This window comes from Thunnus albacares, chromosome 14 (assembly GCF_914725855.1).
Source record: "Thunnus albacares chromosome 14, fThuAlb1.1, whole genome shotgun sequence".
Classification (NCBI taxonomy): domain Eukaryota; kingdom Metazoa; phylum Chordata; class Actinopteri; order Scombriformes; family Scombridae; genus Thunnus; species Thunnus albacares.
In genome coordinates this window covers 18,027,622-18,051,447 of record NC_058119.1, presented here as the reverse complement: position 1 = coordinate 18,051,447, position 23,826 = coordinate 18,027,622, and the positions used below count along the sequence as shown (strand labels likewise).

The following is a 23,826-nucleotide window of genomic DNA, read 5'->3' as shown; positions in this document are numbered from 1 at the left end:
CCAAATTAAAATACATTTTATGAGAAAACTCTTAAATATTTGCTGCCCAGCGTCCAGAAAAAGATCAAATGAATTTTTTTTTAAAAAAAGCATAATTGTGAAGCTAAATGTTAATGGAGAGCAGAGCGCGTTATTGTTTTCCATGTGCGGTAAATTTGATTTAATCTCCGCACACACACAAAAAAAAGGATTTTATTATTGTTATTATTATTAATTGGTAGACAGTCCACTATCTTTTTGATGCGTTTCATGTAGGATTGTCTGACAATCAACACAACCATCTTAGTATCTGACACACAGCTGGTGTGACCTCACATTTCGTCACTAACTTCTGTCAGCGTGCTCATGTTAATTGTGTGCAGTGGTGAGTTCTGTCAAGGGCATTGCCCGTGCGCACAATTTGCATTTCCATTCTGCTGTGGAAATGATGAGAGAGTTTCTGCGCGGTTTAGAGCCTCGCGGCGCAGTCTGTGGGCGAATTACATTTAAAGAAGGCGAGAGAAATTAAATAAGAAACCGAGACCACTTCAGGGCTATTAACATCTAAAATATCCCCTGGAAATTTAGACCAAAATACACATGACCAAATACCCAGGATACCATCGCTCTCATGCAGCCCCGGCTTCATTGTGTCCATCACTGTTTTGTAGACCTATCTAAAATTCTTTATTTAAAAAAAAAAAGTTATCACGCCGCCACACATTTCTGAGTGGCGTTGATGGCAGTGAGGAAAATTTGATTATTCAGCCCTAAATCGGAACATATTAACTCATAATTTAATGCCAAAACGGACTGTGCCACTCAGAAGAAAAAAAAACGGGTGCAAAAATCTGCCTTTAAAAGGCCATTTAAAAATCTCATCAGTAAGTATGATATGGGCACATGTTGCATCGGGCAATGTGGCCTCCAAAACGGGAGGCATCAGCTTTAACCTTGTGTGTGTGTGTGTGTGTGTGTGTGTGTGTGTGTGTGTTTCAGAGCGCATGTGCTGTGTGCATGAACAAACAAGCAGCAGCAGCCTTTGCCTCAACACTCATGAGAACTTTAATTTGCCGCTTGACCTCTGGGATGAAGTTATTGCCATCCTTTAGTGATACTGACCCACCTGCAGGAGTCCAATAATTCTAAAGTCACTCACATCCAAATGGACAGTTTCTACATGTTGCATCAATACCTCAAAACTGACTTCTACATGCGAGGATACCATCATTACACACATACAGATTTGATGGTGATTAGCAAGATGTTTCACACTGTATATCAGCAGCAATGCAGTACAATTCATTAACACTCCACTACTGAATTTTGATTTTAGGCAGAGATCCTTATTAATATTGAACTGTGTTACTATTAACAGAAATGTTAATTATGATGTCAAGACAGAGAGAGTCAAGGTGAAAGCTGTACAGCAATAGCTAAAAATAATCCATGCCAGCTAGAGTACAGTATGATCCTGCAGAGGAGTGTTACTGGCAAGGGACCTTTTTGCTGCAACAAAGAGGTGGAAAAGAGAGGAAGTAAATGAATTAGAGTACAAGACCGATTTTGTCTTTGTTTCATCCACACTTGTCCTGTCCCTATTTTTCCAACCTCTCCCCGCTTCCTTGCTATTGGAAGTGCTGCAAATTGTATAATGCTGGTCTTTGTTCTACAGAGTCAAGCCACATGAATAGCCGTCCTGAGCACACACAAAAACACACTGACAAACTGATCATCTTAAAAAAGCAACGCCCTGGTGCTCACTTGGCCTACTTTCCACGGCAGCACTGGGACGTGGGAAGAGGAATAGAATTCAGGGGAGGATGTTCTTGCACTCTGGGAAACATTCAGTATAGCAAGTGTGATGCACATAAACATAGCCTTTGCATTGTCAACCTTAGACCGCATTTGCCCCAGATAACTAGTCCCCATGTGCTAGACTATTCTCTTTGACTTTGCAATTGAAATCCTGAGAAGATTATGCCAAAGCTAAAAGAGGCAAACTCCAGGGTGGGATTTCAATTGTCAATTCCTGTTGGATTTTAGAGCATTATGACATATAGTACACCATCTGTTACGCTTCCTGCGACTAGGTCTGCGTCTGCACAAGTGGAGCCTATTGATGTGAACATCATTACAGGACCTCCGGTTTTGAATGGACAGCAATATTCAATCGCCAATCATTTTTATTTTACGCACTCTTTTACGCACAGACATATGACTAAGTGCCGGGGTCTCCAGGTTACAAAACACAAGGACACATTAGGAAGGTGCAGGAAAGTAACCACTCCTAACTTTAGCTAAACAGACTTCCTGAAGCGCTAGATAATCTGGGGCTTCTATGTACACCGCCTAACCAAATGTCGACATCTGTGAGGGTGTGCATAAAGAAAAGCTCCGCAGAGAAACGGGGGATAATAATCTTAGTTCCCCTCACCTTCAGCTTGCCCATAGGGGTTTAAAAGGGAGATGAAGAAATCCTATGTAAACACGCCAAGTCAAATTTTCACTTGAAATGTGACATGGAGGCAAAGGGCAACCTTGGTGCATCACTAATGTGCTTCCACACTTGAGTTTTCAGTGCCCCTGGATGTAAACAATTGATGTATTCAGTCCATGGTTTGAGCACTGACTCACTATGCACACACTGTATGTTTGAACATCTTTTTATCCATGACTGTACGTTTAGTGCATAGGTGAGGAGCTCAAAGAAGTCAACACACGGCTTGTACACAATGAGAATCTCTGTACCCAATAGCTTCCATTAAAGTGAGTTTTGCTCTCCTGAGAAACATACAAAGTTTGAGCATCTGTTCCATCATGTAGTCTTTGTTGAGAAATTAAATATTGAACTGATCTAGTGTACCATGAATGTTTCACTCACATAGTGATTAGACAGACTGGAGAGGCAAGACATTGCACCACTTTACACTCTACTTTAATATACTGTATTTGTTGTTCTTGCCTTTAAGTGTTTTACACAACAGATGATATTGTTGTTGTAGAAAAACAGTTTTTTAATGTTACTTAAATTAGATTTAACATGCATGCAATCATCCACTGCACACAAGGAGTGTTATGAGTGTAGTCCAGCTGATTGTGCACATCTATATAATTGGAATAACATAGAAATTAGAATTTTGATTTTATGATCCAATTATCAACCTGGTGGCATATGTTCTTACAATTTTACGTTATTACACACCATATAGAAAGAGACAAAAGACGGCACAAGAACTGATTTAAACCGGTTTCCGTGTTTGCAGTTAGAATGCATTTCAGGATAAAGGATGTTTCATCGTCCTTTGCTCCAAATCAACAATTGTCTCAAGAGAGAACCTTTAATGATGTTTTTTGACGGTAACATTTTGGACAAGATGAGCAGACCAAGGTAACATGCCAGCAGGAGAAGGAAACGGTATCATCACAGAGATCATAAAATGGTGTCGTGAGTAGTCTTTTGTCCGGGACCATAGGAGAGTTCTGTTGCTAAAGGGAAGGACAAAAGCAGAAGGCGCCACGGGTATAAGGTTCCCCTGAGCAACAATGCTGAAAGTTTCAACTTGCAGCACATGGGTGTAACTTTAACTGGAATACTGTGGATCAAAGACTCACAAACAAAGTGGGTGGAAATGCTGGAGGAGTGTCTGTGCTCGAGTGAAGGACAGGTTCACTAGAGAGAAAGCGGGAGAGACCATTTATGAAACACAGACCGAGCAATCAAGGCTAATTACTGAGACTGTGTTTTGTGAACTCAAAGGGCAGCGTGATTCAATTAACAAAATTGACGTGTATCACAAAATCAGCTCGTTTTGAAAAAATAAAATTACCTTTACAAAGTCTGTGGCAAAACAAGCCCGTCAGATATAAAAACAAAATCAAAATTAAATTAAATTTAACAGAGAGATTTAAATGTTCTCGCTGTTTTATGCACACTTAATAGAGAAGAGGATACACAGTAGATTTTATATTGCATCTAAAACATTCATTCCACACTCCTGTCTTTGCCTGTCATCTTTTAGAGAGTGGGAGAATTATTCAGTTCTGCTTCTTTAAATAAGAAACACAGCCTTGAAATTTGTGGGGCTTAAGGCAACTCATAGTACAATGTGGATGTGTAACCTTTACACTGCAGTTGAACCTGCACATACAAGTGTTATGAAAGGTCCCCGTGGCACTCTGCTCTTCTGACATGGATTTGAAGACTTGCCACTTTATTAGCTGCTAAGCCCCCAATACTTGTTCTATATAGTGGAGGCCTATGTTATGAGCTGGGATCTCATTGTCTAGCGTTATTAGAGGAAGAGTCTGCAGCACTCTCTTGTCCCCCCGAGAGAATAGCCTGACTGTTTGAAGGGAAGCTACAAGTGCAATTTAACCCATCTTATTTACAATATGATCTGTTACAAGGACATCATCGCTACAAGGATTCACATATAATATTTCTCCTCAATGTGATTCTTTTCTGTTTTCATTGATTTTGGGAGATATTTTGTTTGATGTTCACTTGAGCCTTCAAAAAAAAATCTCCAGCTAGAGTATACTTGGGAAAAACTTAAGTGATCTGCGCTACTCCAATTCAGTATTTTCATATAGATTTCACTTTAAACTATGACAGTCCAAATCAGAAAAACTGCTTTTTGATTAAAAGTCAAAACAGTCGATTAATTGATAAATTTAACTGAATATTGAATTCTTGATACTGATAACATGAGTTCAGCACGGGGAAAACAAGCAGTTTGTGATTATCACTTGTGTCAGCAGCACACACTTATCCTCCAAACTGGAAATTATCTATTGGCCTTGAATAATAAGTGCCATAGTGCCATCTAGTGCACAAATTTGCACACTGAAGAATGACAGTCCCTGTATGTAAAATATACACTACATGCTGTAGCTTATACAGTATGTATAGGTATTGAGCCTTGCAAAAGAGGTACAGCTGAAAAATAAATAGTAAATAAGTAAAGGCAAGTGTACTATTACACATCTCGTGTGTGCCTCAGTGTGAGGTTTAACAACACTGAATGACCACACTGAAAATTTCCACTCATGGGGGAAATAATCGAGGAGACAAAGGCTTGTCTTCCAAGCCAGGTCTTTTGACAACCCTCAGTTGTGGAGAGCCGCAAGGATAATCTTCTTCAGACAATGAGACAATGTTGAAGGCTGTGCATGCAAATTATACCGTGCCATCTAAATTACAAAGACATACATGGACCTGAAGTCATCAGGCCTCATATCTCACTCATCGGGCCTCCAAGCTGTTAGCTTGCCAGAGGATGCTATAGAAACAACAGAACAGAAATAATAAGAAAAAAACACATGAGCCAAAACAAGAGTCTTGAATAATTGATTGTGTTTGTCTTTGCTGTTTGTGTGTGAGAGAGTCTGTATGTGTGTGTGTGTGTGTGTGTGTGTGTGTGTGTGTGTGTGTGTGTGTGAGAGAGAGAGAGAGTAAAGACTGAGGGTCTGGACAGAGCTTATGCCCCTGAGCAGAGCACACACATCCACTGGCCGATGGTTTGTGTTAAAAACTGTCTGATGGACCAAATGTGGGGGAAGGGTACTTTTGTGCGTACAGGGTGCAAATGCATGTGTATGGGTATTTACGTGCACGCCTGTGTGTGTGTGTGTAAACTGAAATAGATGAGGACAGTAGCAGTGTTTGATTTTGCACAAAAGAAACCTGAACATTACGAGCTCATGTTAAAATCAGGTCTGTTTTTGTATTCAGTTACATGTGAATACAAGAAAGTAAAGATTTCCAGGGTAACAAACGCATGTTGTTAAATGGCTCAGCAATAGGTATGTTGTAAGATGTTAAAAAGTCAATATACCTTCATTTTGTCTGTGCTGGTAATGAGCCATATTTTCTGGGGAAAATGGCTGCTTCTCCGGAGGCACCATGTCTACTGAATGTGGCCCTGATCCTGGATAAAACAGAAGGCTCACCAATCAATCTCTCCAGGTTGCCCACAGCCAGAGAAAGCAGCTGCACCACATGTTTGCCTTGCGCGATAGCGACAAGTTAACATACGGGCAGCACAGTAACCATCCACAAGCAGCCTCTAGCTGTCTTATAATGAATTCCCACAGGGATGGGGAACTATCAGAGTCAGTGGTGTTACTGGAGGCTCGGAATAAAGTCAACACCTCTCCTTATACCTGATGAAGCTACGGCACGGCAGCACACACACACACACACACACACACACGCACACACACACACACACACACACACACACACACACACAGTCACAGCCACAGCACTGAACTTGTAAAAATTTGAAAAATCCAATGTACACAGCAATTAAGCTGTGCCATTTATTAAATCACAAATTAGGCTTGAGTCAAATGTTTCTCCTTCACAAAGTAGTGAATACAAAGAGTTTCTTTTGTTTTTATTATGTGCACTATTAGTCAAGGCAGCAAATTTCTTCACTCTAATTTATAAGTATAATGTTCAGTGTAAGACAGCTAATTAGGCTTAATTAGGCTTTTACAAAAGATATGCATTTAAAAATGCATGTAAAATTCAAAACCAGAAGTTTGAATGGTGTATTCAGTATTTTTTATTCTGATCAGCCCATTACTATAGTATATACGATACATGCCTACACTACATAGTCGTACTTAGTGTACGCTGAAATCAAGAAGTGTTTGTGCTTACTGTATCCTGCAAATAATGTACAAATACTGCCTCACTAGACTGCTACACAATCTCTTCCATTGTGAGGTAGAAGCTATCAAAGTAAAAAAAAGAACACTGCAAACCCATTTGGTGCTGTGTGTAACTACACAGGGCTCCTCATGCACAAGTCATAGATGTTTTAGAGGTTCAAGTGGTTCCTAAAATAATGATGGCTATACAAAACACTGGTGAACCTTATACTTTTAATTTAAAGATACAAAAATTAGATCAATAGACAAGTATATATATATATATATATATATATATATATATATATATATATATATACACACACACACACACAATACTAACCTCCAGGCCTTTGCTCAGCTTCTTCCCAAGGGACGCTGTGTGAGTGATGAGAGGGATGTGGAGCTCGGGAGTACCATGGAGAAGGTTTTGGTGAGATTTGGTCCAGGTCTTTCAGGGTACGTCCCTATTTATTCACTTGCCACCTCCAGGACAATCTGCAGATACAGGAAACAAATAAAGCTCAAAAGCACTATGGGCACAATATTATCACTATGTAGTTCACAGTTACTTTAAGTCAGTGCAGGTGATTAGCAAGGTTCAAAAACACATATGACCAATAACATCTGGTTAAAAACAAGCATACAGATGATTTTTTGGTCCAAGAGTAAAACAAGAATATGATGGCATCTATCTCTGGGTATTCTATTTTATCCACTGAAATGTGGCCCAGATATTACATATTCCCACACTTCATCAGCACTTGCCATTTTTTCTTATTTTTTGGAATGTGACTTTTTTATTGCACAATCAGCCCCTATGGGCTATCTTTCTCCTCCCAGTTTTTGACAACTCCCACCCATCAGAGAGTGCTGTTTACAGAAAAATAAGCATAAAAATAAAAACAACCACCACAGCGCTAACAAAAAAATTTGTATACATATTTAGCCCCATGATTTTGAGCATATGCTCACAAAAACAGAGATAAAGCATACTTTTTTGACTGATTCTGAGCACAACATTTGAAAAGTTTTTTCCCTAATGAAATATCTATTTGAAGAAAACAATGCCGCCTTAGACAAAATTACTGCTAGTCTAACATGATATTGATTGGTTGACAGACTGAATTGTCCATAGAGCCCCTTCAGACATGTTTTAAGACATATAAAAATACTTTGTCTGAATAATAATTTGTGTCTGATTTTTCCACAAAAACGTTCAATTACCTAGTAAGAAATTCTTCAGATGACATCAGCTCTTTCCACCTCTTTGAAAAACACATCATCTATAAATGTGCCTATTTTTTATTTTAAAAGTTTAACTACTAGACACAAGACGTCTCTAACTTCACTGAAAACTCCATTCTCAGTGTATATGGACTAGAGGCTTCCAATTTCCACATCACAGATGTTACATATTAGACCACGATTGGCTTCTAAACAAGTTACGATGTCACAAATCATGCTTGTGCGTATATGCCTTTGAGTCAGATTTAAGATGAGCACAGAGAAACTCCCTCCTCAGCACATGAATGTGAATGTGAGCCTTCTAGCGTCAGACTCTGCACATACATCATTCTGCACAGTGAAGGTCAAACATCCAACTGGAGGAACAAGAAGAAAAACACATTTTTAAATAATAATGAAAGGTGAACCGAAATGAATATATAGTTTGCATTCTGGAAATTTAAAAAAATCTAATCAAAGGATTGCTTTAATACTATTTTTAATGCTATTAATTTTAGCTTCTAAACCAAGTAAAAGATGCTCAGAAGTGATGTTATTGTGTGATGTGGAATTTGATTATTTGCTCAGAGACACAAATACTCACAGGTCATCTGAGAAGCCAATACAAGCAGATGTAAAGAGCTTTCGAAACAACACTTTAACAGCTAAAGACACATTAGGGAATCAAAACTATGGTCACCATGATACCCTCAAAACATGTTGGTGAATACCCATGGGGCTATAGGCTCAACGAATGTAGAAGCTACTAAATTTTGCTAAATCACGCAAAACTATAACTTATTGTATATGCATGGCATCTCTGTGTCAGCCCTATAGGCTGTAGGACTATAGGAATTAAGTGCTGAAGAGATCAGGGTTACAAAAGTCATGGCCTTTTCAGAAATTGATTTCTGATTCTTACAGATCAAAAAAAAATCTGTACTATAATATTGCATTTAAATTGTACACTTGTGTTTGTTTGAATGGATTAATTAGTCAGGCAGTTACAAACCAAGTCAAGAAGGTTTGAAAAATGCAAAAGGACTTGTTTTGTGTTTGTGAAATATGGACTGAAAAGCACTGAAGTATTTAAATTCATATTATACCACTAGAGGTGCAACATACAGTGCATTTACCAACACAAACAAATGGATTTTCATCATTTCCCCACTAGATGTCACCCACTGACTATGCAATACAAGCAGGAGAACCTATAGGGTGGCACAATTTTGAGTTAGGACTCATTTCATATCCAAGATCAACAACAACCAAACAAACAAGATTTTTTTTTATCATAAATAATATGATTTGTAAATTGATGTTTATTTGTCTTACTTGTATCTCTGCAAGAACTTTAGCAATTACTCATATTATGAAAATTACAATTAAACTACAAACCAAAGACAAGAACAGGATGTTGATGCTGCACAGCTGTTTTTTGTTTAGTCTATTTGATTTAGTTTGCTTCAGTTTTAATCAACATTGCCTACCTATGCTGGGGTGTAAATGTTATCTGTCCTAGCTGAATTTAAAGTCCCCCTCCACTCAAAAATGTGTTTTTCTTCTTGTTCCTACAGTTGGATGTTTGAGCTTCACTGTGCAGAATAATATATGTGCAGAGTTTGACACTACAAGGATGTTTCACATCCATCTGCTGATAGTGGAAAGTTTATCTCTGCTCAATGAAAATCCAATTTTAAGGGACGGGCCTATGAGCATGATTTGTGACATCACAACTAATTTGGAAGACAATCCTGGTCCAATAATTAACTTACACAAGTGTTATGTAGAAACTTGAAGCCTCCAGTCCACATAGACTGAGAACTGACATTTCAGTGAAGTAGAAGACATCTTGTGTCCAGCAGTTAAATATTTAAAATAATAAATGAGCAAATTCATAGAGGGAGGAGGGATAGGTGTCATTTGAGGAATTTCTTACCAGGTAATTGAAGGTTTTTGTAGAAAAAGCACATCAGACATAAATTATTACTCAGAGCCAAGTATTTTATATGTCTTAAAACATGTCTGAAGGGGAACTTCTGAAATGATTAATAATTGCATATTCATCATTTCTGGAATTTTTCATGAGGGTTGAAAGAGTAGATGTAATTGTAAGGATTTTAACAAGATAACAGAACTTTTTTTGTGTGGAAAAACGTATCAGACACAAATTTATTATTGAATGCAGAGTATTTCTTATTCATCTTAAAACGTGTCTTGGAAGGGGATCCTTAATATCTTTTGTAATGTCATGAAATACAGTTAAATGCATATAAAATACAGACTAAATGCACATTTACCATCATGATGCTTGGGGAGGATGGATGGATGGAGCCAGGATGTGGCATGTGTGCATGACGTCATTTCTCCATGTACTGTGCGCCATTTTGCAAGAAAAAAAAAATCACGGATAATTTCCGTTTGTCTTGACAGATCTGGAGCCCGAGTCTTCACACTGATTGTGGATGCTATCTGTTTCTCTGAGCGAGCCGCATTTGGGTTGATTAGATATTGGAAGCTGTGTACAGCAAGAGCTGCTAAATGAAGCAATGGCGGGTAAGCTGCTTGTGAAGGGAGGAGAAGGATCCACCTCACTTGCTGTGTGTGATGGCCTGAATCTGCGAGCTAAGATGCTAGTTGTCAAACTGTCGGGTCATTTTTATCACCACAAGAAACGCGTATGAGTCACAAACTAACGCTGTGTTCTGTTTTCTTGTTTGACAGGAGTTGCAGGAGGAAATGATTTTCAGTGGTGTTTCTCTCAAGTGAAAGGAGCGATAGATGAAGATGTTGCGGAAGGTATGTAGCTAACGTTAGCTGCTAGGCGGCTAGGCTAACGGTGTAATGATGCTGCTCTGTGGGCTTCATATAAGATGCACGATAGCTAGGTGGTCGCACTGGTCTCAATATATAGGGCAGCTATCGTAATTGATGCAAGCCTGTTTGTGGATCCGCATCTCAAACGTCCTTTCCCCCTCATTAATGACTGCATGTTGCTAGCTAGCTGTATGCTAGGTGGTGGCTAAGCTATTAAAGGGGAGCGACCGTGTCCATGACGTCAATGTGCTGCGTCCATAAATTGTCGGGTGACATCATGCTTGTTTTCATTCATTCATACAGAAATAGGTTGTACGTGTTTGGCTGTCACTGTGTCTGCTGATGCTTCATCCTCAGCATCAGATTGAGTCTGCAGTGTAACACAGCTGGCACTGCTTCCAGCTGTCATCTGAACTATCAATGTGAAAGCTGAGCACATTCACTGATTGTTGTGTCTATTTTCAGCTGACATAATCTCAACAGTTGAATTCAACTATTCTGGAGAACTGCTTGCAACTGGAGATAAAGGAGGCAGAGTAGTGATATTTCAACATGAACAGGAGGTAAGACGGAGCGATGGATGAGCATCTTCATCAAACAGTGCAACGTCAGAAGTCATATGTTCTATATGTTGTGTCATGTCTTTACATTTTCGCACTTTTTTTTTTTTCCTTTCAGTCAAAGAATCGTCCACACCTGCGCGGGGAGTACAACGTCTATAGCACTTTTCAGAGTCACGAGCCAGAATTTGACTATTTGAAAAGTTTAGAAATCGAGGAAAAAATAAATAAAATAAGATGGCTACCCCAACAAAATGCTGCTCACTTTCTACTTTCGACAAATGGTAAGAACTTTTTTTTTTTTTAAATCAATTTTGATTATGTGGTGACATCAGAAGTTGAACACCTTTTTTTCTGTTTTTGGTCAGATAAAACTATCAAATTGTGGAAAATAAGTGAAAGAGATAAACGGGCAGAAGGTTACAACCTGAAAGATGAAGATGGACGACTCAGAGACCCCTTTAGAATCACCTCTTTACGGGTATGTTTAATCTTACGTAGGACCGCTCTTATTTTTGGCCATGGCTTTTGAAGATGTTTTTTTTTGTTTGTTTTTTTAAATCCTATCTAAAAAGGTGCACGTTGTGTGTTTCAGGTACCAGTACTGATGCCAATGGATCTCATGGTAGAAGCAAGCCCACGGAGGATCTTTGCAAATGCGCACACCTATCACATTAATTCCATTTCTGTAAATAGTGATCACGAAACGTACCTCTCCGCAGATGACCTAAGAATAAATCTATGGCACTTGGAAATCACAGACAGAAGTTTTAGTATCCTTTTTTCATCAACAGGAAGCAGATATCAGATATGTGGCTTAAAGGCTAATTGTCTCTGCATTGTATCATATCATGAAACATGAGGCTGCTAGTTCCTTAACAGTGTGCTCCCAGATATTGTAGACATCAAGCCCGCCAACATGGAGGAACTGACAGAAGTAATCACAGCTGCTGAGTGCCATCCACACCAATGCAATGTATTTGTGTACAGCAGTAGCAAAGGCACCATCCGCCTGTGTGACATGCGAGCAGCAGCACTCTGCGATAGGCACTCAAAGTGTAAGTACCTCCACTGCAGTGCAGCAGTGTTAAGTCAATTAATTAGTCTATTAGTGTAAAAACTAATTTATTAACTATTTGATAGACTAAGTAATTTATGAAAAAATATTAGACATTTAGTAACATTTTTCTTAATATCTAGATTTCCTGATATTGTGACAAATTAAATACTTTTGGGTTTTTGGTGTTTGAGATACTTTAACCTGGTTAATCATGCATGGTGCTGTTCATGTTAAAGATTGTATTTAACCACTCAATAATTAAAGATGTTACTTCACTCTCTGATATATATATAAATAAAGATTTTGTCATTTAGAGTTATTATAGTTCAGAAAACTCCACCTGATTTTAGAAATAACAGTTGTAAGAATTCTTCTTTTTTTCAGTCTTTGAGGAGCCTGAGGATCCAAGCAGCCGATCCTTTTTCTCTGAGATCATCTCCTCCATCTCGGACGTGAAGTTCAGTCACAGCGGACGCTATATGATGACACGTGACTACCTCTCCGTCAAAGTTTGGGACCTCAACATGGAGAACAGGCCAGTGGAGACGTATCAGGTGCATAAAACATACTCATGTTATCTAGTGACTTCAATTATTAATCCTGTGTAAGAACAAAATTGTTTGTTTTTGTGTACAATTACCACTATATCAGCATTTCCCACAAAGAATACAGCCATAATGACAAGCTATTCTGATCTATATCTTGTACAGAGGTGCACCCCTCACCTGCAGCTGTACATATGTCTTCCTAATTTTCAGTATAGTTTCAATTCATATACTCACAGTAGTCTTGTATGAACATTTTCTTGAAGTTAGTAGTGATTTGGTAATAAAATGAAAAATTGCACAGAGGGATTATGATCCTTTTAACTAACGGTCAAAGAAATGTTATGGAAACTCCCTGTGACTCACAAACAGCAGTCTCATTGGTTGTGACTGGCTGGCCATGCAATCTGAGGGCTGTTCCATTAATCATTTCTGAGAAGAGCCCGCAATTCACTGCAATGAAAATATGACATACAGGTGAAATATTCAGGCCAAGTGTTGTGTTAGCAGGATGAGCCCTTTTTACACTGTTTTGCCTTTTTAATATGATATCCATAGAGATGAACAAATTAGGCTCAATTGAATATTTGTGTTAAGTAATACTTTTTGTTTCAGGTCCATGAATACCTGCGCAGCAAACTCTGCTCCCTGTATGAAAACGACTGCATCTTTGACAAGTTCGAGTGCTGCTGGAATGGCAGTGACAGGTAAGAAGAGTCTTTGCTCTTGCATAGGATAGCATTTCACTTGCTACTGGCCTGTAGTCTGTTTCTTTTGTAGTATATTTTATAGTTTTGGAGACAGTGTTCCTGGATTATAGACTCAATATATCAATCATTGGTACTATTGTGTTTTTTATTGCCGTGTCCGTGTTGACAATAAATTTTATTTTCTCTATCAGTGCCATCATGACCGGCTCCTACAACAACTTCTTCCGAATGTTCGACCGCAACACCAGGCGGGACATCACACTGGAGGCGTCCCGGGAGAGCAGCAAACCCCGGGCTACCCTCAAACCACGCAAAGTGTCCACCGGCGGCAAAAGGAAGAAGGATGAAATCAGCGTGGACAGCCTAGACTTCAACAAGAAGATCCTCCACACTGCCTGGCACCCCAAAGATAACGTGATAGCTGTGGCAGCCACCAACAACTTGTACATTTTCCAGGACAAAATCAACTAGAAGATTTGGGGCTCCAGAGGATAGGGCTTTTACCGTACCTGTGTAGTTAAGCCTACTACTTGTCTATCTGTATAAGAAGAAACAGCCTCGTTGTCCTCCTGGTGAAGAATTCGAAAGCACGTGTCTACTTTTTTTGCCACAGGAGGTTGATCCATAGGCCTGTTTTATTTTGAGTCTGAGCTTAGGTTGTTTTTGCCTTTGGCATCAGGGCAATCAACATGCCCCCCCTGACCCAGAAAGCCCAATTTGGGTCTAATTGACGGAATGGCACTCCCTAGAGGTCAAACTCTTGAACGTTGGTGTTTGTGTTGACATTTTAAGCCTTCATTTCATGATTTAACGACAGAACTCTCGGAAGCCCTAAAAATGACGTCTTGTCAAAGTTGTAACACCATTTGAAAGATTTTGGGCCCTGTGAAGCACGGATTAATGGCCAATAAGCCTAACTGTAACATTCCCCCATTGGCCATGTATTCAGGCCAAACTACTGGTGGGTGAGGTCATGAATTTGGAAAAGTGGACTTGTTTCTTTTCTTCCCCTCCCTCCTATTACTTTATCCCAGTCAATACGGTGACATAATTTCACTGACTGTATCTACTCAAGTACACCTTGTCATCCACATAATAAAAGAAACTAAAACTACAGATGTGTTTTTAAATTTAGAAGTATGTATTAAAACATGTTTATTGCTTTGCATGTTTTTATGTTGTAGAGAGGTGGAAAATGTCCAGTCACACCACTGTCTTTTGAGCAGATCTCAAGCAAACTTGTTTATGGAAATACTATTTGGGGCTACCAGTTCCAGAACCACTGTTGGAGACAACCGATAATGTGTTTGTGTCAAGACATTAACTTCTAGTTTTTGACCATGTTTTAGAATGCAGACTGGAAACCACATGGCACAAGATGGGGCCCATGACAAAGGGAATCTGCAGCCTTAATACCTACTTCTATCAGTGACAGCTACGAGTTATGTCCCCAAACGTTTTACAAACCTCATGTGCATTATTTGTAAATCCTATTTTATAGAGTTATGTCCTCATATACTGCTGCTATATGTGGCTGTCTATGAAAACACATTAAGGAGGAAAATTGCACACCATACAGTTTATGTGATAGAGTGCCTCCGAATCATGTAATAAGTAGGAAATTCAGACAGGCCTCATACATGTGCCCTTATTCATTTATTAGGGATGTCACCCAAATTTGAACCGCGTATTGCAAATGTGGACCTTATCTCCGTAGTTGTGAATGCAGAAATGAAGGTTGACTACACAAAACATATACTGATGACATTAAAACACATAATAATGCATTGTCTTTGTCCATTGATTCCTAACATGGTGGCAATGTATTCACTTGTTTATTATTTTGACCAAAGTTCAATAAAATTTGAATTGTGTTCATCTGCATGTCGTCCCTTCCTTTAATAGTCTGTTTTTGCTGGTTTGTAAATCCATCAAGGCCACACGTGTTTCAAACTTTTATTTTGCTCAGAATGAATGAAATGGACCGTATCTGTGCAAGCTAACGTTTGATTTTCACATAATCACGATTTAAAATTGCACAAACTGAGCAATCAGTAATGGAGCAGTCAGTAATTACTTCCACACTCAGATAATGATCCCTTAAAAATACAAGTCAAAACAATTTCCTTTACCAACAGCTGATCTAAAAAGAGAGAAAAAAAAAATCAACTGACAGTATATCATTTGCAAAAAGAAACAAGGCAATGACAAAATATCAGATCCCAAACGTGCAGATTTAAGGAGCAGGAAGCAGCAAAACAGTCATCTCCAATCCAGGGTGGGGACGACAGCACGGAGCAGAGGACAGGTCAATGTTGTGTTCAAGAGAAGATGCTATGAAACAACAATGACTGATAATGCTCCATGCTGGTGTGGGTGACGTAGGGCACTCAATCAAATTGGACATGGACAATTTGACATGGCCACATCTTCCCCCGATCTTCAGAAAGTCACAGTTTAAGGCATGCCGAGATGGTGAAGGTAACATGGTCTCGCAATACACCACCGTCCTACTTAGTAGGTGTTGTGGGAGGTGAGGCGCTTCCCGATGTATATCCTAAAAGGAGCAACAAACGTGTACTGTAAAATGGTGCTGGTAGCAAGATAAACAAACAAAAAAAAATCTGTAAATTTGAAAATGATCCAATTACAAAAATTAAATGTGAACTGGGCCCTTACATGTTGGAGCACCTTGGAGTGCTCTAGAGACAAATTATTACTGGTACCAAACAAAGTTGTGAGTCAGCCAGTCATAATTACATGATTTGGCCACGTCAACCAAGGAGAGACCCACTTGCCAGAGCTCTTGGTTTGGCTACAAATTAGTTGGGACAAACCAGACCCATCTGAGCAACCTGTATACTATAACAAATCCCTGAGCATACTAATAGTCAACTTTTATATGTTCCTTCTGGCTTCCTATCCAATCCTTCATCCAGTCAATCCATTCAGCAATCAGCATTTTTGTGGTTTGTTTAGTTTTTTATGAACTTCATGAACTATTCTGCTTGATAAATGTACCATCAAGGATTACTAATGGCACAATACATGATCTTAATAAAAATGAAAATTTCACCCCACCACCACAAATCCAACTGGAATTTGCATCGCTCTCAAATTGATTGACAGGTCTTTTAATACAGGGACTAACACTAGACTACCACTAAATTATTCATGTTGTGTTGGTGCAATTAAAGGTCTGTTTACATCAGTGATGTGTCTAAACAAGTCTATATTTTCAAGCATGATTTTTTGAGAAGTAAAAAAATACTTGTATTTGTAAGTCAGATTACTATGATTATGAATGTGAATATACATACATTTATATATATGTACATAGGGTTTCTGCAGCTGCCTCAAGAGGTTCCTGTAAGTGTTTTGATATATTGTAGTACTGCCAAAGTTAGAGATTAAATCATGTTGCTTACCCAAGGCCAACAGCAAGTATGTGAGAAATGATTAATGAGGGAAGGAAAAGCTTTAGAAAGTCAGCAGAGAGAACTCCTCCTTTCTTCATGACGCTGGTGTTCCTGATGCTGAGGGAGGTCGAGCGCTTAGGGTACTTCAGCAGGAACTCCCTACAGAGGAACACATTCATTTTTCATTGTTCTGAATACATTAAAATCAATGAGTGCCTGTTTTAATGTCATACTGACACCTCTGCTCACACATACTCCCTACACAGACTTCATACTCTCATTTCTATGAATTATATCTTTAATTATGATCACAGCATAAAATAAATATATTAAGGCTAATATGTGAAAGAGATTTGCACAACAGGATTAAGATTTACAACACAATTTTGTCTTAGATATTACACCACTGATGTTGATTATGATAATTCCACTGAAATTACAAAAACAAATACTGCCAAATACTAAGAATTACCAAATTATTGGTTGCTACATACTTTGGTGGATTGTTCTCAGGTCGGCTAGACCAGTCCCAGATCCAGTCAGCATTTTTCTTCATCAGCATCTCCACTTCCCGTCTTCTTTCTTGAAAGTCTTCATCTGACTAAAAAACACCAATTGTAGATAATCAGTTGCTGTCAGAACACATCCAGTGTCACTAAGAAAAAAACAACAACCTTAAACTATACAACAGTTACACTTTTAATTAATAAGGCTTATGTAAATAGAGTTTGATAAAAGTTTGTGGCACCAGAAAATGTACCTGTGAGCTGTTTCCCTCTGAGCCTCTCCACAGAAGAAGAGGGGTCTGTGCTCTGAGTGGGCTGTTGTGAAGAACAAGGCAACACAACATGAGGTAAACATTGACCACTTAAGACATATCTGAATTATGTGAGAAGACAACTTCTTGACAGCTTCTATTACACAACGCTTAAGAAAAACACAATCTGTGCTTCCTTCCTCCCCTTTTTTTCTCCCCACAAACCTGTTGCACTGAGAGCTTCCTCTGGAGCTGGATCTGCCTGACTCGTGCTGTGCATCCAGTAGCATTTTCTCCAGGTCTCCCTCCTGGATGGATGTGGGGATTTGCTCCTGGCTTCCGTGATGACTAGTATTTTGCGAGCCAATGTTACTGAAGTGCAGCTCAACCCAGGAGCCTAAAACCAAATACACAGTCTTTACACAGGAAACTTGACGGGCATGCATTACGACATCACTGGCCTAAATAGGCCAAACAGATACAGGCTGACCTGAAGGCATTTTGATTTTGTAACGTTGCTTCAGCTTCGTTAACTAACTAGGACAATGGGCTGTCCTCTTGTTCTCTCCACGTCTCGTATATCGATAAACTAATGTAGTAGCGTTAAGCTTTAATGTAGCTAGTTATATAAATACCTCGACTCACAAGCTCAAGATTCCTACAGGGTTAGCTTAGGTGATTTACCGCTAGTCATTGTACAACGTGTTCCAATTGACTATCGACTAGTTCCTAGCATCAACAATGGTGAGCTGCTACAAGCTCTTGTGTCGTTTATACTTTACCTTGCAAACTCTCGTCAGATGAAAAGTCCTTTTGATGCGACATTTCGCTGGTATGATGTTGCTCCTCCACTCGTTTGTGTCGTTTTAGAGGCCTTAAATGTGAACGAAATGGTGTCGAAATCTGTGTAAGCAGCTGGCGCTCCAAATACCACAATAACAATGACGCAACATTCTGTTTATCTCGAAGGTGATTGGCTCTGAGGGGACGCGCATCACGCCTCTTGAGCAATATCAATAAAGGTGATTGCCAAGTCTAGCTTTGTTAAAACATTCTAATTATCAAGCGAGAGGCACCTTTAGAGTATGTCATGTCATTTCATTTATTGGTCTAACTCATGGATAAGTTAAGAGAAACGGTTACGTTAAGACAACAGTTTATTGTTCAGCAGTTTTATACACCTGTCTGCAGATGGCAGTCATAGCACATAACTCCCTCCTCTCTCAGTTGCTACTGATCAGAGAACATATAAATATACAGTATATACATACAACATGATATGTCATAAAGGCCACTCATCTCAGCCATTAAGCACATTAATGAATTATTTTTGCCTTAAAATTAAATAAATATAATTCATTATTAAATGTGTTGTGGTTAAATATGGTATATATCCTATAGTGTACTTTCTCAGTGCACTTTCTCGCAATTTCTTTATTGTCCTATATTGATCAGTGTCTAACAGTCTCATGCTATCTACAAATAAATTAATGCTTAATTTATTTACTTATTTTAGAGTTTGTTTGCATTCTGACCCGAGGAGCACAGTCAGATATTAACCAAGCAAAACCTTGTTTCTACTGACTTCTTTTAATGTGGTATACCTATTACACAAATGACCAACAATGTCCCCTCTTTTGACAAGGTAAAACATGTATTTATGGTTCATGCTTTCTTGAAGAGGTGACTCCAAATTTGAGGCTGATAAATGTAATTATGTTTACAACCATGGAGATTAGTATGACTGATTATTCTTGTAAAATTAAATTATTTCGACAATTGAGGGGGCTTATTATTCTGGGATGTGCTCTCCTTCCTGGCAGACCATGGTTTACATGGAGCTTACAAGATTATTTCAAAAGCTGAAATAAATGACTTGGGTAAACAATGAAAAAGAAAGACATAAAAAGTTCTTATTGCAGTTATCCTGCAATTTCATATTCATATTGCTGGTACAAACAAGCAATACAAACAAAATTCCCATCAGTGCTGCATCAGGGTCTTGTTTTGCAGTTAATCTTTTTTCTCTCTCTCTGTCTCTGTTTTCAATGGTTGGTGATTGTTCACAGTGTATGAACTGTAAACAGTGAGTACAATGTCTCTATTTGGTCTCAAAGTTGATTGAGAGAACAGTCAAATTAAGAATCGCACTTAGTCTGAAGGAGATATAATTAATTTGAAAAGAAAAGGAGTTCATTCTAGCAATGGAAAAAATATATCATCTGCTACACCTGGGATCACACTAGTTAGCCAGACAGATAGATCATTCAGAGCAGACATATTACCAGATAATGACATTGTGAGGGCAAATTTCCTAATATTTGAATCAGTGTCATACCATTGTGAATGGAAGTGGAACTATTAAACATAAAAAAACATGAATGTGTTATGCTAGATATCAAATGTTTTTATGTATTCTACAAGCAAAGCCTAAATATGCTAATCATCGAGCCTCTTGGGGGTATTATGTTAAGCACTGTTCAATACAGTACAACATACAGTATGATAAAATATGATGTTGATTAAATCAACAATGCATACATCTATGTTGCACAATAATAGCTAAAAGTACATTTATGAAACCACAATTGATAAATAATTTATCACAGATAATATCTCAAATAATAACATATTCTGTTGATGTTGCCTAGGTTGTTTAGATTTCCACATCGTGCTGTCAGAATTTATGATGGAGGCAATACTGCCAGTAATTTTGTTAAGTGTTATGAATGTTTTGCTCTGTTCCGCATCCCAGCTCTCATTACAAATGCTCTTACCAGATGGCAAATGTGCCACAATGAATGCATTGTACAGTGTTATAATACCCCTCCATTGCTGCATTGAACTATTTGCCATTTCATGTGTGCCACCTAGCTTTAACCAAAAGCTTTATTTAGAGCTTAACACAGAATCTGTTATCAAATAAGAGACCAGAACGGGAAAGAAATTTGCCCCATGTATGATATGTACCTCACAAGTAAAATGAGCAACAGGGTTAGTGACTACCACAGAATGCACACTTAAGTTTGTATCCATGATGCAGAAACTGTATGCCCCATAAACTAGAAACAAAGGACTGGCATAGCTTGTGATATTATAAAGATGTAAAATCAGGAGGAGCAGTAGTTTGTCAAGAAAAACTCAGAGCAGCTCAAACATAAAGGGAAACTGTATCTGTCAAAATCAAAAAGACAGTCAGCTTTCTCTGTGAAAGCTACAACTCAGTGCAACGTCCTACCTGATGATATGAAGAGCTGCAGTTCAATCAGTGCATTCAGAGCCGGCTGAGGAATCTTCTGAAGGCTGCTCAGCTCTGTGGCCACTGAGTCTGGATTTGATCTCATGATCTTCTCAAATAATCTTGCTTTTGGTTTGGCATGTTTGCATTGTTGATTTCTGGTTGACATTGTGGGTGTATGTGATGTGCTGTTGTGTGTAGCTTTGTATTTTGTATAATGTGTCCTGTGTGTTTTTTTGCTTTGTACTGTTTGTTATTGTGCTGTTATATGTTTTAATTGTAAGGGACTACAGGTGAAAATTAACTTGAAGCTAAATCTGGTGCAGTGCATCATTTATGTTAAAAACTGCACACTGTCCCAATAAATAAATACAATACAATACAATACTAGTAGTTATAATAGTTAACGTTAAATGGGATTTCGAGGAACTGGTAGGATGGTGACAGATAACATTTACATTTTTAAAATATATAATGGACCAAAGCCCAACGGAAGGAAGTCACTCCCATTAAATTAGACCAGTAATTAACATCTGGAAGTCTATCTCTGATTATCACATTTAATCTACCATCATCAGAAGTATCATCTTCCAGGCAAAAAAAAAAAGCTATATCCTGTTTTGCATTAACAAGAGAAATAACTAATAAAGTAAAAAGTAAAATGGTATCAGAAAACCTACTATTAAGCAATGTTGGCACAAAAACAAGGAACTCTGACTTCCACTCAGGTTTCAAGCTGTAAACTCATCTCTACACAGCTGTAATCAGCCACATGATGGAACAACCAGTGGATGAAAGGATGCCCTCAGCAGGAGATGCTTCACAAGAGTAAAGTAAAACACTCCAACGCTGTTTACTCGGTGCCTGATCTATGCCTTCCCAAAATGTCACTCAACTCTGTCATGATTCCACCTTCACCTGGTAAAATATATCAGGAATAATTGACATGGGACACACGATAAAGACGCTTTTTCACCCATTTTCTTAGATGTGACTCAATCAAATGGATCAAGCAAAAGATGGTAACTTGTTTGCCAGAAGTATATCTCCTTGTTCGCTCTTGTACAACGCACCATCAAAGCTGAACATTTTATAATTATGTTTATTTAGCCATATTGATATTGTAATTTAAAATAAATTTAAAAATGTAAATTTTCAATCCCTAAAAGCCACTCCACCATTTCACTTGCGTCGTGCCACAGTCATTCAAATCATGTAGGAAGAAGTGTCACTTCCGGCTACTGTTGTATGGCAACATGGGAAACAAGATAACGGTTACCTAGCTAACCTAAATAACTTCATGGCTTGCTGCACACACCAAATTTATTTTTGTTCCAATTGAATGAATGTCTTTTCTTAATGTGTTGAAAACACCAGTGAGTGTTGTCAAGCCACCAACTTGCTTAAACATTTGCTTAAACATTTGCTAGCACTTTACGTTAGCAGTTACATGAGAGGCACATAGCAGCTAGTTACAGGGAGGAACATTAATATTGTCATTCACATTACAGTAATGTTATATATTGTGTTATATATTTTTGCTGAACAATAATATTGTCATCAGCAAAACAGTTTTTCCATATTTAAAATGAGGTTATCAACAAACCAATACTCTGCTAATTATTTAGCTAGAGTATTAAGGGTAATTGTTGCTAGCAACACCCATAACAAAGACTACTTAAAATATCAAAAACAAAATGCAGGACATATGTTCATAAATTTATGATTTACCTTCTCAGGAGTCGAAGTCCTGAGAAAATCTTCAGTCTACCTTCTATATTTCTAATGTTTGAAAAAAGGCCATCTGTCACAATAAATCACCTGGAAAAAACATTTAGCGCAATCACCACACCATTTTATACTGAGCAGCACAACACATTTGTCCTGCTCAGGGGCAGCCACTTACTCAAAACATTGAAGTCCTTTGTCAAAAGTAAATAATTTCATCAAGTTCATCATTGCCACTAAAATAACATGTTCTGTTATGATTGTTTAAGTCAAAACAGACAAATGTCAAAGGAAAATGTTTCTTTATGTAATTTCTCATTACACACAGTAATCCAATTATGTAGGACAATTATCCTTTAAGGCAAACTGAATAAACTCACATCATACAAATACCAGTTACAGTCTGTTCATATGTTGTTCACATCTCTGGAAGAAATGTTAAACAGAAAATACAAACATAAAAGTACATTAGAAATAACATTCTCTTTACAACAAATTCATGCAAATTAGGAACTATTTAGAAATGAAGAAAAACATGCTGATTGGCCTAAACTATGGTGCCTGTCTGGTCTATGTCCAGTAACTGTGCAGAAAAAGGTCCTGTTTTCACAAATAATCAGATATTGTGTCTGATTAGAGTAGTCGGAACATTTCCCTTGTTGCCTGAGACCCTGTCAAAATGAGGTAAAAGAGACAATGTTGACACTCTAAAGTAGATATCAATGATGAAAAGGAGAAGTGGAGAGCCAATAGAGATATTGTCTCACAGCTTTCTCTGTGTGTGTTAACTGACAGCATATTGAGGGATGAACTGTTGTCCACAACAGCTGGCTGGTGAGGAAAGATAAACTACAATGATGGTTAGCTTGATCGAGAGTTGTGTTTACTTTGTATGGGTATATGTTGCGTAGCTGATGACATCTAGGAGCTTGTGGGTGTGAGGTGTGATGGGGGGGCTGTGGAGGAGCTTGAGATTGAGGAGGAGAAAAGGCCAGACAGCAGTTGTAAACGGTCGATAGCACAGACAGGACAAGATGGTTAAGAAAGAATTATGCTGTCCGGAGCAGGAGATTTACCAGAGCTTAATTTGGTATCAATGAGGATTCGCTGCAGAGCATAGAAA

At 38.4% G+C, this 23,826-nt stretch overlaps 2 protein-coding genes and 1 long non-coding RNA gene across 3 annotated transcripts; 1 reads left to right on the top strand and 2 right to left on the bottom strand.

Moving 5' to 3' along the window:
* Nucleotides 1-481: 481 nt before the first annotated feature.
* On the bottom strand, nt 482-10,257 carry LOC122997496. The gene is made up of 3 exons (XR_006407221.1): nt 10,170-10,257; nt 6,986-7,140; nt 482-5,912 (listed from the first exon to the last, which is right to left on the bottom strand). It is a non-coding gene; the product is annotated as an uncharacterized LOC122997496 (long non-coding RNA).
* Nucleotides 10,234-14,675, top strand: ppp2r2d (protein phosphatase 2, regulatory subunit B, delta). Its single transcript, XM_044373660.1, has 10 exons — nt 10,234-10,425; nt 10,594-10,668; nt 11,152-11,249; nt 11,365-11,530; nt 11,615-11,727; nt 11,842-12,019; nt 12,140-12,304; nt 12,691-12,860; nt 13,467-13,558; nt 13,753-14,675. Exons 1-10 carry the CDS (start codon nt 10,419-10,421, stop codon nt 14,030-14,032), a joined length of 1,344 nt encoding a protein of 447 aa, XP_044229595.1. The 5' UTR covers nt 10,234-10,418; the 3' UTR covers nt 14,033-14,675.
* Nucleotides 14,676-15,503: 828 nt separating this feature from the next.
* bnip4 (BCL2 interacting protein 4) lies at nt 15,504-18,899 on the bottom strand. Its single transcript, XM_044373661.1, has 6 exons — nt 18,520-18,899; nt 17,963-18,134; nt 17,741-17,801; nt 17,475-17,581; nt 16,990-17,139; nt 15,504-16,118 (listed from the first exon to the last, which is right to left on the bottom strand). Exons 1-6 carry the CDS (start codon nt 18,560-18,562, stop codon nt 16,076-16,078), a joined length of 576 nt encoding a protein of 191 aa, XP_044229596.1. The 5' UTR covers nt 18,563-18,899; the 3' UTR covers nt 15,504-16,075.
* Nucleotides 18,900-23,826: the final 4,927 nt, after the last annotated feature.

Excerpts from the sequence above, each read along its gene's own strand:
- bnip4 (XM_044373661.1), bottom strand. The coding sequence starts at position 18,562 with ATGTCGCATCAAAAGGACTTTTCATCTGACGAGAGTTTGCAAG. Across the intron at positions 17,140-17,474 it reads CCTGAGAACAATCCACCAAA|GGAGTTCCTGCTGAAGTACC; the intron begins GTATGTAGCAAC and ends GTTCCTCTGTAG. Across the intron at positions 16,119-16,989 it reads ATACTTGCTGTTGGCCTTGG|GATATACATCGGGAAGCGCC; the intron begins GTAAGCAACATG and ends TGCTCCTTTTAG.
- ppp2r2d (XM_044373660.1), top strand. Across the intron at positions 12,305-12,690 it reads CTGCGATAGGCACTCAAAGT|TCTTTGAGGAGCCTGAGGAT; the intron begins GTAAGTACCTCC and ends TCTTTTTTTCAG. Across the intron at positions 12,861-13,466 it reads GGCCAGTGGAGACGTATCAG|GTCCATGAATACCTGCGCAG; the intron begins GTGCATAAAACA and ends TTTTTGTTTCAG.